The sequence below is a fragment of the Mustela nivalis genome (genome assembly GCF_964662115.1).
Source record: "Mustela nivalis genome assembly, chromosome: 7".
Taxonomy (NCBI): Eukaryota; Metazoa; Chordata; class Mammalia; order Carnivora; family Mustelidae; genus Mustela; species Mustela nivalis.
The window spans coordinates 88,311,634-88,327,018 of NC_139026.1; the positions used below are offsets into that span (position 1 = coordinate 88,311,634).

The 15,385-nt window shown below is 37.0% G+C and overlaps 1 protein-coding gene across 8 annotated transcripts in view; it reads left to right on the forward strand.

Annotated features, from left to right (window-relative positions):
* LARP4 (La ribonucleoprotein 4) overlaps nucleotides 1-15,385 on the forward strand; it is a 206,902-nt gene that overhangs the window by 176,666 nt on the left and 14,851 nt on the right. For all 8 annotated transcript variants that reach the window (XM_082741255.1, XM_082741256.1, XM_082741253.1 and 5 more), the window contains 2 exons: nucleotides 12,096-12,308; nucleotides 12,904-13,007. In XM_082741255.1, coding sequence (XP_082597381.1) covers nucleotides 12,096-12,308; nucleotides 12,904-13,007 — 317 coding nt within the window. The remainder of the gene's footprint in view (nucleotides 1-12,095; nucleotides 12,309-12,903; nucleotides 13,008-15,385) is intronic.

Sequence of the window (15,385 nt, forward strand, 5' to 3'; positions counted from 1 at the left end):
TTCTGGACCCTGTTCCATCCCATTGGTCTGAACGTTTATCTTTAAATCAGCTCTCTACTGTCTTGGTCACTGCAGCTTTATAAGAAAGTTGTAAGATCAAGTAATGTCTAAGTTCTCAAATTCATTTTGTCTTTCCAAAATCACTTTAGATATTCCAGTTCCTTAATATTTCCATATAAATTTTCAAATGAGTGCGTCATTTTTACAGACATGCCTTTTGGGATTTTGATTGGGACTTAATCGACTGATTTTGGAGAGGATTTCCACCTTTTGTAATACTTAATCTTCTAATATGATAGGTGTTCATTTATTTATGCTTTTGGTTTCTCAGCATTGCTTTCTAGTTTTCGAGGTCTAAGGCTTTGTCTATTTTGTCAAATTTATTGTTAAGTAAGAGAAATACCATTTTTTGTGTGTTTGAGCCTTTAAAATTTTTTGTGTATTTGTTGTATTAATGTAGTCCACCTTATCTAATACAGAATGTTTGTAATTCTTTTCCTTGAATCTATAAAGCATATTGAATTAAAAGTAAAATAAAACAAAAACAGATAACAAACACTTCTTGAAGCATATTAACATGACTTATTTCCAACTTATTCTTTGATAAGGTAAAAAATTAATTTACTATTTTCTATTTACTAATTTATTTTCTTAAAAAAAAGAAACATTAAAAAATGAAAAATAGAAATATTAGTAATTCTGTTCTTAACCTAAGAAAAGTATTATTTTAATGGAGAGTTATTTTTATTTTAAAGTAGTTTAAAATACATGGAATTGAATTGCTATTCTTTTTTTTTAAAGATTTTATTTATTCATTTGACAGACAAAGATCACAAGCAGGCAGAGAAGTAGGCAGAGAGAGAGGAGGAAGCAGGCTCCCTGCTGAGCAGCGAGCCCGATGCGGGGCTCGATCCCAGGACCCCGGGATCATGACCTGAGCCGAAGGCAAAGGCTTTAACCCACTGAGCCACCCAGGCGCCCCTGAATTGCTATTTTTTAAAAAATAATGCCTTTAAATAATAAAACTCCAATTTAGATCTTAAACTTTTCTCTTTTAGGTTTTATCTAGTATGTACAAGGAATCTGCTCTCTTAGTGTTTTCTTCTGAATCAGTTATCTAAATTTTTCACAAAAATTTTAAATACTTATAAAACTTATTATAGTAAAAAATTATTATAGGAAACCATAATGCTGTATTTTATTAGAATATCTTTGTGCACAAATAATGGACAAATTATTTATAATGGCCATGATTCTAAAATTACCCATGATATTTTGGGAAAATTCAGCCTATTGTGCAATGGATATCCAAGGTCAAGAATCTTTGCAGACTTTTGCCTAAAGAAACACTTCCGAAAGAGTCCTGTAGAGCTTTTATTATGAGCTGAGGTAAATTGCTTCCATTTCATCATCCTTTTTTCTCTTGTAATTAAGCAGGAAGCCTTTTTTATTGCTGTTCTTCCTATAGAAGAGGTCTGTCTGGTATTAGTTCCCTTCAGCCTAAAGAATATTTGATGTTCCTTACAGTGCCTACCAGTGATGAATTTTCTTAGTTTTTACTTATCTTAAATGAGTTCATACTCATTTTTTTTTTAAGATTTTATTTATTTATCGGGGGGTGGGGGAGAGCGAGCACAGGCAGACAGAATGGCAGGCAGAGGCAGAGGGAGAAGCAGGCTCCCTGCTGAGCAAGGAGCCCGATGTGGGACTCGATCCCAGGACTCTGGGATCATGACCTGAGCCAAAGGCAGCTGCTTAACCAACTGAGCCACCCAGGCGTCCCCATACTCATTTTTAATGTGTATTTTCCATGGGTATGGAATTCTAGGCTGATAGTTTTAAATTTTTTTCTATCTTGATGACTCCTGACCTCTGTTGTTTCTGGTGAGGCACTATTTTTATTCTCTTTATATAATGTCTTTTTTGCCTGCTGTCAAAATATTTTTTTGTTTCATGCTTGGTTTTCAGTAGATTGACTATTGTGTTTCAAGGTACAGTTTTGTTTTGTTTTGTTTTGTTTTGTTTTTTATATTTTTTTTATTTATTTGACAGAGAAAGTGAGATCACAAGTAAGTAGAGAGACAGGCAGAGGAGGGGGCGGGAGCAGGCTCCTTACTGAGCAGAGAGCCTGACAGAGGGAGAGAGAGCGAGCACAGGCAGACAGGATGGCAGGCAGAGGCAGAGGGAGAAGCAGGTTCCCTGCCGAGCAAGGAGCCCGATGTGGGACTCGATCCCAGGATGCTGGGATCATGACCCAAGCTGAAGGCAGCTGCTTAACCAACTGAGCCAACCAGGCATCCCATGGTACAGTTTTTTTAATATTCTACTTGGTGTATGCTGAACTTCTTGGGTTTGCACATTGATGTTTTTCAGCTGGATTGGGAGGGATTTTCAACTCCCAACTTTTCAGAGTTTCTACCTGACTTCCTCTCTTCTTTTGAGACTCCACAATTACACATGTGTTGGACTGCTTGGTGTCACTGAGATTTTGTTCATTTTTCTTCAGTCTCTTTTTTTCTTTGGATTTTGCATAATTTCTGTGGGCTTACATTCATCTTCAAGTTGTAATCTGGAATTTCCATTTTTATTTATTTTATTTTAAAGATTTTATTTATTTGACAGAGATCACAAGTAGACAGAGAGGCAGGCAGGGGGCCGGGGGGAAAGCAGGCTTCCCACCAAGCAAAGAGCCCAATGCGGGACTCAATCACAGGATGCTGAGATCATGACAGAGGCCTTAACCCACTGAGCCACCCAGCACCCCTGGAATTTATTTTTTTTTTTAAGATTTTATTTATTTATTTGACAGGGAGGGAACACAAGCAGAGGGAGCAGGAGAGGGAGAAGCAGACTTCCCACCTAGCAGGGAGCCCAGTGTGGGCCTCAATCCCAAGACCCTGGGATCATGAGCTGAGCCAAAGACAGCTGCTTAACAACTGAGCCACCCAGGTGCCCAGCCCCTGGAATTTCCATTTTTAAAAGTATTATCCCTCTACTTCGATATCTCTTTTTGTTCAACTTTTTAGGAACACAGTTTCCTCTTAATCCATATATATTCATAATGGCTGAATTAAAATCCTGGTCTGCTATTTCCAGTACCTGGTTATCTTGGAGTCTGTTTCTTTGGGCTACTGTTTTCTTGATAATGGACCACATTCAAAAATTAATGTTTTAATGGGGTGAAGAGCAAGATGGCGGAAGAGTAGGAGACCTAAATATGATCAGGTCCCAGGAGTTAAGCTGGATAGTTATCAGACCATACTGAACAGCTGCAAACTTAACAGGAGAAAGAAGAGAAGAAGAGCAACAATTCTAGGAACAGAAGATTGACCATTTTCCAGAAGGTAGGACGTTTGGAGAAGTTAGTCCAAGCCAGCATTTGGGACAATAAGACTGTGGGAGGAGGGCCCAGCTCCCAGCAAGTGATAGCACAGCAGAGCACAAAATTGGAGCTTTTAAGAAGTCTGCTCCAGAGGGACGTTGCTCCAGAGGCTAAGCGAGGGGTGGAGCCCTCATGGGGACAGTGTGGTCTCAGGACCTGCGGGGTCTCAAAAAGACCAGGTGTGTCTGAGCATGGCAGAGCTCCCAGGTATCAGAGTGGTGAAGTCAGTTGTAGAGACAGAGCTAAGGAGTGGGCTCTCAGCTCGGGATTACCTTAAACCGTGATCCAAAGCACAGTCAGGCCACTGCTTTTCGGGCAGGGACCCAACAAGCATCAGATCCGGAGAGGCTCACCTTCCTCCTCCCAGACAAGCATGTGCTTCATGAGTCTGCTGGGTTTGGAGACTCCAAATGGGGCTGTGCACACCAGAAATAGAAACGCCCGGTCACCAGCTGTGTGAGCTTGGAGTGCGGCCAAAGATCAGGGAAAATGGGAGGGATTGACTCCTTTTCTCTGAAGGTGCACTGAGGAGTGGGGCCCCAAGCTCTTGGCTCCTACTGGGCTGGAGGTTCGAAGGCCACCATTTTCATTCCCGTCCTCCAAAGCTGTATGGAAAGCGCTCAGGGAACAAAAGCTCCTGAGAGTGAACCCAAGCAGATTACTTAACCTGGCCCCTGGCAGGGGCAGTGGAATTCTGCCTTGAGCAAAGACATTTGAGAATCTCTGCGACAGGCCCCTCCCCAGAAGATCAGCAAGAACATCCATCCAAGAATCCAAGACCAAGCTTATTGATCAATGAGAACAGTGGAACTCCAGAGATAGGGGAAAGCATGGAATTCATGGCTTTCTCCCCATGATCCTTTAGTCTTTCAAAGTTAGAATTTTTTTAATTTTATGTATTTATTTTTCTATTTTTTTTATTTCTCCTCTTTCCTATTTTAACATTTTTTAAACTATTTTATCAGTACTGTTTTAAAAAATCTTTTTAAATGTTTATTGTTTTAATCATATTTTTATCCCTTCATTGTATTTAACCTTATTTTTTTATACCTAGAGGTTTTTTTTTGTTTTGTTTTTTGTTTTTTTTTTTTTTTTTTTTTTTTCCTTTAAAATTTTGGGATACAATTTCTTGTAATAGATCAAAATATACCCTAAATCTAGCTCATGGCTTTGTTCTAGTCTCCAGCCTGATCACATTCTTTCCTTTTTTTTTTTTTTTTCTTTTTTCAAGCAACTTCTTATCAATTCCTTTTTTAGAATATTTTTTAACTTTCATCTTTACAGTTATATTCCATCCCTTCATCATGTTTACCCTTATTTTTGCGTGTATATATCTTTTTTTCTTGCAAATTTTGGGCAGTAGTTTCACACATATACATAGAAAATATACATACATACATACATATGTATATTTTTCCCCCATTCTTCTCCCCCCAGTTTCGTGTCTCTTCTGATTTGGTTAGTGTATATCTTTCTGGGGTCATTGCTACCCTTTTAGTATTTTGTTCACTCACCTATTCTTTTTTTCTTCTTTTTAAAGATTTTATTTATTTTTATTTATTTGACAGAGATCACAAGTACGCAGAGAGGCAGGCAGAGAGACAGAGGAGGAAGCAGGCTCCCCGCTGAGCAGAGAGCCCGATGCGGGACTCGATCCAAGGACCCTGAGATCATGACCTGAGCCGAAGGCAGTGGCTTAACCCACTGAGCCACCCAGGCGCCCTCATTCATCTATTCTTATCTGGATAAAATGACAAGACAGAAAAACTCACCACAAAAAGAAGAACAAGAAGCAGTATTGATGGCTAGGGATCTAATCAATACAGACATTAGTAATGTGTCCGAATTAGACTTCAGAATGATGATTATCAAGGTGCTAGCTGGGCTGAAAAAAAGCATGGAAGATATTAGAGAATCCCTTTCTGGGGGAATAAAAGAACCAAAAGATAACCAAGTTAATATCAAAAAATCTATTAATGAGGTACAATAAAAAATGGAGGCTCTTACTGCTGGGATAAATGAGACAGAGAATTAGTGATATAGAAGACCAAGTGATGGAAAATAAAGAAGGTGAGCAAAAGACACACAAACAACTACTGGACCGTGAGGGGAGAATTCAAAATAAGTGATACCATAAGACAAAACAATATTAGAATAATTGGGATCCCAGAAGAAGAAGAAAGGCTGCGGGTCAGAAGATATATTGGAGCAAAATATAGCATAGAGTTTCCTTAATTTGGCGAAGGGGACAAGCATCAAAATTCAGGAGGCACAGAGAACCCCCCTCAAACTCAGTAAAAATAGGCCCACACCCCATCATCTAATAGTAAAACTTACAAGTCTCAGTGACAGAGAAAATCCTGAAAGCAACTCACGACAAGAGGTCTATAATATACAACTATAGAAATATCAGATTGGCTAAATAAATAAAATCTTTAAAAAAAAAAAGAAATATCAGATTGGCAACAGACCTATCCACAGAGACTTGGCAGGCCAGAAAGGACTGACATGACATGCTCAGAGCACTAAACAAGGAAAATACGCAGCCAAGAATACTATGTCCAGCTAGGCTGTCGTTGAAAATAAGAGATAAAAAGCTTCCAGGACAGATAAAAACTAAAAGAATCTGCAAACACTAAACCAGTCCTACAGGAAATATTGCAAGGAGTCCTCTAAGCAAAGAGAGATCCTAAAAGTAACAGACCAGAAAGGAACAGAGACAGTATACAGTAACAAGTCACCTTACAGGCAATACAGTGGCACTAAAATCATATCTTTCAATAGTTACCGTGAATGTAAATGGGCTATATGCCCTAATCAAAAGACACAGGGTATTAGAATGGATTAAAAAAAAAAACAAGAACCATTGATATGCTGTCTATGAGAAACTCATTTTAGACCCAAAGACACCTCCAAATTTAAAGTGAGGGGGTGGAAAAAAATGCACCATGCTAGTGGATATCAAAAGAAAGCTGGGGTGGCAGTCCTTATATCAGATAAATTAGATTTTAAGCCAACGAACATAATAGATGAGGAGGAACACTATATCATACTTAAAGGTTTTGTCCAACAAGAAGATCTAACAATTTTAAATATCTGTGCCCCTAACATGGGAGCAGTCAATTATATAAATGAATTAATAACAAAATCAAAGAAACACAACAACAATAATACAATAATAGTAGGGGACTTTAACACCCCCCTCACTGCAATAGCAGATCATCTAAGCAAAAGATCACAAGAAAATAAAGGCTTTAAATGACACACTGGACCAGATGGACATCACAGATACATTTAGAACATTCCATCCCAAAACAACAATACACATTCTTCGCTAGTACACATGGAACCTTTTCCAGAATAGATCACATCCTGTGTCACAAATCAGGTCTCAACCAGTACCAAAAGATTGGAATCATTTCCTGCATATTTTCAGACCACAGTGCTCTGAAACTAGAACTCGACCACAAGAAGAAAGTTGGAAAGAACTCAAATACATGGAGACTAAAGAGCATCCTACTAAAGAATGAATGGGGGCGCCTGGGTGGCTCAGTGGGTTAAGCCGCTGCCTTCAGCTCAGGTCATGATCTCAGGGTCCTGGGATCGAGTCCCGCATGGGGCTCTCTGCTCAGCAGGGAGCCTGCTTCCTCCTCTCTCTCTGCTTACTTGTAATCTCTGTCTGTCAAATAAATAAATAAAATCTTTAAAAAAAAAAAAAAAAAAGCCTGAAAAGCCCACAGTAAACTTCCCATTCTCAGTGGGGAAGAACTGAGAGCCTTTCCCCTAAGGTCAGGAACACGGCAGGGATGTCCATTATCACCACTACTGCCCAACATAGTACTAGAAGTCCTAGCCTCATCAATCAGACAACAAAATGAAATAAAAGGCATTTGAATTGGGAAAGAAGTTGTCAAACTCTCACTCTTTCCAGATGACATGATACTCCATGTGGAAAACCAAAAAACTTCACCCCAAAATTCCTAGAACTACAGAAATTCAGTAAAGTGACAGGATATAAAATCATGCACAGATATCAGTTAAATTTCTATACACTAACAGCAAGGCAGAAGAAAGAAATAAGGAGTTGATCCCATTTACAGTTGCACCCAAAACCATTAAGATACCTAGGAATAAACCTAACCAAAGAGGCAAAGAATCTGTACTCTGAAATCTGTAAGGTACTCACGAAAGAAATTGAAGAAGACACAAAGAAATGGAAAAACGTTGCATGCTTATGGATTGGAAGAACAAATGTGAAAATGTCTATGCTACCTAAAGGAATCTATACATTTAATGCATATCAGTTTTTTTCAAAGAAATGGAACAAGTAATCCTAAAATTGATTGATTGGTCTTATTCTTACTGTTTGATGGGGAAGGAGTATTCCTGGCTTATAAGGATGTAAAACACACCTTTCATTTACTTGTTAAAGTCACTTTTTTATGCCTTAACATTATGCATTATTTCACTTGATATTCCTAACAAGCTAGTGAGGCTGATCCTAATCTAACCCTCTCACAGCTTTTATAGTCCGTCCATCCTTCCTTCCTTCCTTTCTTTTTAATGCAAAAAGGTGGATTCATTATAGTACAGGGACAGGACAGAAAGAGCTGCTGTTTTATTTAGTTCTTTTACAAAGATCGGTAAACTTTTTCTTTAACGGGTCAGAAAGTGAACATAGTAGATTTTGCCAATCATGAAATCTGTTGTAACTACTTAACTCTGCCATTATAGCACTAAAGCAGCCATAAGCAATATGTAAGCAAATGGTCTGATTTATTAAGTTTTAGAACATTGCTTTCTTTCCTTTTTTTTTTTAAACTTAGGAAATTTCAAACATACATAAAAGTGGAGAAGATAGTATAATCAATCACTGAGAATTCCCATCAGCTAGTTTTCTTCTTCTTCTTTTTTTTTTTTTTTAAGATTTTCTTTATTTATTTGACAGATCACAAGTAGGCAGAGAGGCAGGCAGAGAGAAAGGGAGAAGGCGGGCTCCCTCCTGAGCAGAGAGCCTGATGCGGGGCTCAATCCCAGGACCCTGAGATCATGACCTGAGCCAAAGGCAGAGGCTCAACCCACTGAGCCATCCAGGAGCCCCAGCCATCAGCTAGTTTTAACAGTTTGTAGAGCATGGCCAGTCTTGCTTCATCCATATTCCCACCCATTTCTCCATGCCCCAATTATTTTAAGCAAATTTTATACTTAATTTTATCTGTAAATAAACTAGTTTTTGTAGCTCTGAAAGGGGGATTTTTTTTTTTTTTAAAGATTTTATTTACTTATTTGACAGAGAGAGATCACAAGTAGGCAGAGAGGCAGGCAGAGAGAGAGAGGAGGAAGCAGGCTCCCCGCTGAGCAGAGAGCCCAACGTGGGACTCGATCCCAGCACCCTGAGATCACGACCCGAGCCAAAGGCAGCGGCTCAACCCACTGAGCCACCCAGGCACCCCTGAAAGGGGGATTTTTTAAAAAATCATAGCTACAATATCACATTTTCCTGATTCTTGTTTTTGTCTTTTTATCTGTAGTTTTCATTCTTATTTGTTTTTTCTTTTGAGAGTATGTTGAAATAACTAAGTTTTACGGAGTTTCTTATACATTTTGCCAGCTATAGTTTTTATTGTTTTAAATACGTGTATATAAAATTTATGATCTTTAAGTATATAAATACAGTTGTACTAAACACATTCGCCACCATCATTCACGTTGACTTTCTTAATCCTGTAAAACTGAAATTCTGTATCTATTAAACAATAACTCCTGCATTCTCTCCTACTTCTAGCCTCTGGCTGCCACCATTATTCTTTTAGTGTATGAGTTTTGACTACTCTAATTAGTTCATATAAATGAAATCATACATTTGTTTGTGCCTGTTTTATGTCACTTAACATAATGTCTTAGGTTTATCCATGTGTAGCATATTGCAGTATTTCCTTCCTTATATATCGTCTTTGAAGAAGTGTCTATTTAAGTCCTTTGCCTATTTTTGAATTGGCTTATTGTATTTTTTTAGTGTAGTTTAGTATGATCCTCTGTTTCCTGTACTTCATGCAAATTGGTAGCTAGATTTAGAGACTTGATCAAAATTTGGTTTGATTTGGGAGCAGCAGAGAGAGAAAAACATGTCTGTTTTCGTATCTGTCCCTCTTTTATGCTAGGTGCTACTGATCATTGACTTAATCTATTAGAGGCTACAAAGAGGTGTTATTTTCTGGATTTCTTTTTTCCCATTTATTAGTTGAAAGACTTCTATAAAGGGGAGCTTAGCATCATCTTTATTACTTTGAGGTACAGCTCATATATAGAATACATGATAAGGGCGCCTGGGTGGCTCAGTGGGTTGAGCCTCTGCCTTCTGCTCAGGTCATGATCTCAGGGTCCTGGGATGGAGCCCTGCATCAGGCTCTCTGCTCAGCGGGGAGCCTACTTCCCCCTCTCTCTCTCTGCCTGCCTCTCTGCCTACTTGGGATCTCTATCTGTCAAATAAATAAATAAAATATTTTTAAAAAATACATGATAAGTGCTTAGTTCTAGCTTTTATTATCAGTTTTTGAAAATAATGTGTTAGTTCCCTAGGAACTTTAAAAAATGACCAAGGATTTTTTTTTGTTGGGTATTTAAACATATTTGGTGTGTTTGTTGTCCTTATTGATGAATTGTGGCCTCTTTGAGTTAACTTAGAAGACCTTTTGTCACAGCCTTGGCAATTTTCAGTGGTTTGCTTGCTCTCTAGTGTGACAAGATGTTCCTAGTGTCTTGTATATTTTGTGTCAAAGGCCTGGGGTCAGTCAAATCTTCAGAGTCCCTACTTTACTTTTAGGGGGAGGTCATACTTTGCAGTCCACTAGCTAGGCACAAGGAGTTTTTGGTATGGTCATTTAAAAGCCTTTCATTGAACAGAGCTATGAAATATGTGTTTGTTTTTAACAAAAATATTTCATGAGTTTATACTGAGGCTTCCAATTTAAATTCATGCTACATGATTTTCACTTCTTCGGTCTCACATCCATGTCTTCTCCCATGTGAAAAATCTCAGATCTCAGTGACCTTACTGTAATTACTGATTGCTTTCTCCCATAATCATACACAAAAGTATCAGAATAACAATACCAATAGGAATATAATTTTGGAAACAAGAAACTTTTTTTGCTGTACTTTGGCTTGTAATTTATTCCTAAGGAACATTCATAACAGTTGATTTTATTATGGCTCAAAATCACTTGAGATTTTTTTTTTATTACATTACTAATATAACACAGATGCACATTTAGGTTAATTTTGCTTTTAGCTTTTACAATTGATTTTTTTTTTTATTTTATTTTCAATGTGTGTGTGTGTTTGTGTTGTTTTGTTTTTTACAGTGTTATTTATTTATTTGACACACAGAGATCTCAAGTAGGCAGAGAGGCAGGCGGGGTGGGGGCAGGAAGCAGTCTCCCCACTGAGCAGAGAGCCCGATGCGGGACTCGATCTCAGGACACTGAGATCATGACCTGAGTGGCCACCAGGCGCCTAGTGTGTGTGTTGTTTTAAAGTAGAATATCTAAAACAAGGTGTTAGGGGCACCTGGGTGGCTCAGTTGATTAAGTGTCTGCCTTTGGCTCCATGATACCAGAGTCCTGGGATTGAGCCCCACGTCAGGCTCCCTGCTCCATGGGGATCCGACTGCTCCCCTTCCTTGTACACTCTCTCTCTCTCTTTCTGTCAAATAAATAAAATTTTTGGAAAAAAAATGAAGTGGTATATTAAATACATACTCCTATATATGTGTGAATGCAAGTATATCTTCTATTGCTATCTGACTTAGCTAAATAATAGCTTACTTATACATATTCTCCTTGTTTTACGTCTTTTTTTAAAAACAATAATATATTCTGGAAGTCACTCCGTAATAATACTTAGAGCGATTCCTCAGTTATTTTTACATCTGCATGATACTCAATTGTGTGGATGTAATATAGTGTATTCAACTGTTGGTGGACTATTAAGTTTGTGCGCGTGTGTGTGTGTGTGTTGGGGATAGTTCTTTCCCCCTTCCTATTACAGTTAGTGTCAGTGAACAGCTGTGTGTATCCTTTTTTTTTTTTTTTTTAACTTCTTTTTGTTTAGTGTGTATTTGGAAAAGATTCCTTGAAGTGGGATTGATGAGAATGTGGTAAATGCTTATATGATTTTTGGGAGATATTGCTAAGTTTTTGTTTATAAGGGTTGTGCTATTTTACATTCCCATCAGCAGTATATTTTGCCACAACCTTATCAATGAAGTATATTGTCAAATTTTTGGATTTTTTGCCAGTTCTGTGAGAAATTTAATTCCATTTTAATTGCATTTCTCTTAGAAGCAAGGTTTAGCATCTTATCATAAGCCTCAGAGCTATTTGCCTTTCTTTGTGAACTCTGTTCACTTCTCCAACACATTTTTTGATCTCTGTTTTTAGAATGTGTTTGTTAGGATTATTAGCCCCCTTGTCTTTGATAAGTTGCAGTTAGTTTTACAATTTGACTTTTGTGGTTTTACTTTGTTATTGTTGCATTAGCCATGCAAAAGTTTTTAAAATAATTTAAAGCTATCAATCATTTCCTTTTGCTCTACTGACTGTATAGCAGGCAGAATAACATAATCGTGTAAAACATGTTTAAAATGTAAATTAAATATATTCGTGAAAATACACACTTAGTCCTCTTTATAATGTGTTCCTTTTGCTTCTAGGCAAGGATAAAAGCCATCAATACATTTTTTGCTAAGAATGGTTATCGATTAATGGATTCTAGTATGTATAGTCAGCCCATTCAAACTCAAGCACAGTATGCCTCACCAGTTTTTATGCAGCCTGTATATAATCCTCACCAACAGTACTCGGTCTATAGTATTGTGCCTCAGTCTTGGTCACCAAATCCTGCACCTTACTTTGAAACACCACTGGTAAGTGAGATCCTTAAAGAATTATAAAATTTTTCACTCAAGCTGAAATTTGAAGAAATTAGAGTAGTTTATTTTTTGTTTTGTGTTGATAACTGGTTTCTTTCTGGCTTTTAAGTAGTGATAATGGTATCAAATCACCATGTGACTAAGACTTGAGCTATTGATTCCTATAATTTTATGCTTTAGATTTTGCTGAATGATTTTGCCCAATTAAAATAAGAAATTGGGTAAATCCTGATTAGTTTAAAATGCTTTCAGTTAAAATTTTTCAGAGAGAACCTACTTTATTAAGTAATGACCTAATGATTTCCTTGATATTTGCAGTGAGTATTACAAAAGTGAATAAGTAAAATGCTTAAAATTAATTTTGTCTTGTAAAAGAAATTGAGAGGGATCCTGGCTGGCTCAGTGGAGCATGCAGTTCTTGAGTTCAGGGTCCTGAGTTCAAGCCTCATGTTGGGTGTAGAAATTACTTACAAATTAAAAATCTTTAAAAAATTTGATACTAGGTTAGTTCATCAGGAGTTTCTTAAAGCCTTCACACTAGGTTTTGCCCTTTTCATTAATTGTTTTTAAACATTACATTTTCTTTTAGGCTCCCTTTCCCAATGGTAGTTTTGTGAATGGCTTTAATGCACCAGGATCTTATAAAACAAATGCTGCTGCTGTGAATATGCCTCGACCATTCCAAAAAAATCGGTAAGATTAAAAATAATAGTGATATAGGGGCGCCAGGATGGCTCAGTCATTTTAAGCATTCACCTCTTAATTTTGGCTCAGGTCTTGACCTCAGGGTCATGAATTCAAGCCCACAATGGGGTCTACCCCAGCATGGAGCCTGCATAAAAACAAAACATAATGAAATTTATTGTACACAATTCCCAGTAGTTTTTAAAGAATTACTGTGGTAATCACAGTGCTTATTTACAGACTTAGTAAAAAGCTTAAACAATTTATTGTAGAATTAGTAAACATACTTGACCTCATAGTGGATAATTTGTATAAAAAAGATTTAAACTAAGAATATACATAATACATACTGATTTTTTAATATTAAAGATAAAAAAAATTATTTTATGATAGTAACATAAAATGGGTTCATGGTGTTCCTTTATTGTCGCTTGTTTTCATTTGTGGTACTTTCTTGGTGAAAAGATTGAAATCACAGTAAGAAAGCCAAGAATGACAGTCCAGTCATCCTTGTTTATAAGGAAGTATGCCTATGCTTTTGAAGGTACATGGCAGGTTTAGTATAACTTTGTGGGTTATTCAAAACCATTCATCTATAATCCTTTTTCATATATCTGAGCAGTACAGGTTGTTAATTTTTTAGTTAGAAAAATTATACATGAGTATTTTCTTCTTATAAATTGCAAATATTACAGATGAAACTAAGAGAGCTTTTTTGACAGACCCTAATCCTTGTTTTGTTTCTTCTAAAAAGTGACTACTCCAAGACCTTTATTTATCTGTTTGTTTGTTATTATTTATTTGAAGTTATCAGTCAAGGAGAAAGTAACTTTTAGGAAGCCCTTTTGTAGTTTATTATATGAACCTTATAACAGCCCAGTGATGATCACTAGACCTACTTAGAGAGACTAGGACTAACTTTCAGAAGTCTGGGCATTTTTCTACCTTTCATATTTCCTCTTTCTGTCACTTTACTTCTTCCTTTCCATCTTTTATCACTCACTCTTTTATCTTTCCTTTTTCTTTTGCCTGGACTGAGATTGTAAGTCCCTCTCAGTGAAGGGTAAGATTATGAGATCTGAGGGCTGTTTAAACCTAGTAACTTATCTGTTAGGTATATCGAAATGCAGTGAGAAAATTTAGGCTAATTATAGTTCTGAACAGATAAACAGCATTTTCCTTCATGAAGTCATTTTCAGATATGATAGATAATAAAAATATTTTAAAATCACTTCGTGTTGATGTTGTATAATTTTCACTATTAAAAATCTATTTTGTGGAGATTCTGGGTGGCTCAGTTTGTTAAGTGCCTTCAGCTCAGATTGAAATCCTGGGATCCTGGGATTGAGCCCCACATCAGGCTCCCAGCTCATCAGGGAGCCTGCTTCTCCCTCTCCCTCTGCTGTAGCATGTCCTCCCCGCCCCGCCTCCATTTGTGCTCTCTGGCGCTCTCTCGCTGTCAAATAAGTAAACAAAAATCTTAAAAATACTAAAATCTGTTTTGTGACATAAAGTAATTATTTCATATAATCTCAATGAAATTCAACCCAACTTTGTCTCCTGGTTTTTATATTTAAGTTTTAATGGCAGTAACCTAATTTTTTTATTTTCTGTAAAGAATAGGGTAGCTGTAGATATTGTTGAAATTCATGTTTAATTGTTGGGGTTATAATTATTTTGAAGTTTTAAATCCAAATTCAGAGAACCAGGAACTGGCAATGTGTTTGTTGATATAAATTTATAACCTGGAAAATAGACTGTAAAAGTGGAATTTTTAAACACAAATAAGGGGCCAAATATAAATCTTATACTTCCCTGTATAATCTCCTGTGGAGCCAAGGTCCTCATTACTTCAGGTGTTTTCATTGTTGATTAAACTGTAGCCTCCTTAACCCCCTACCCTAGCTTTATCTGCTTACACATTGTTAGAGAATTGGGTGCTTATACCTGTCATCCAAGATAAAAGCTACCCTTGTTTATAGTTTTTTTTAACTAGATTCTATACCTAATTCATGAAGCCATGCCAGGCTATTAGTTGCATTATCCTTCCTAGCTTTTTTTTTTTACAGAGGCTCTTTGAACAATTAATTTAGTAAGAAGGTGGGATTTTAATATATTGCACTGTTTCTCTGGTTTTGGTTGTCACTCCCCTAAAAAGTGACATTTTTTTTTTAGACATCACCCCAATTTTTTCCTATGAAAATTTAGTATTGACGATATGGTATATGTATTTATATAATATATGTATATCTGTGCTCTATGCATAAAAGTAAGATTGGGACTTTTTTTTGTTCCTTCTTAGCCCCACCCCCCCACCCCAGGAACCTTTTTCACTCCCACTAGGGGTGATGTTGCCCCATTGAGAATGTATGGCATAAATTCTTTAA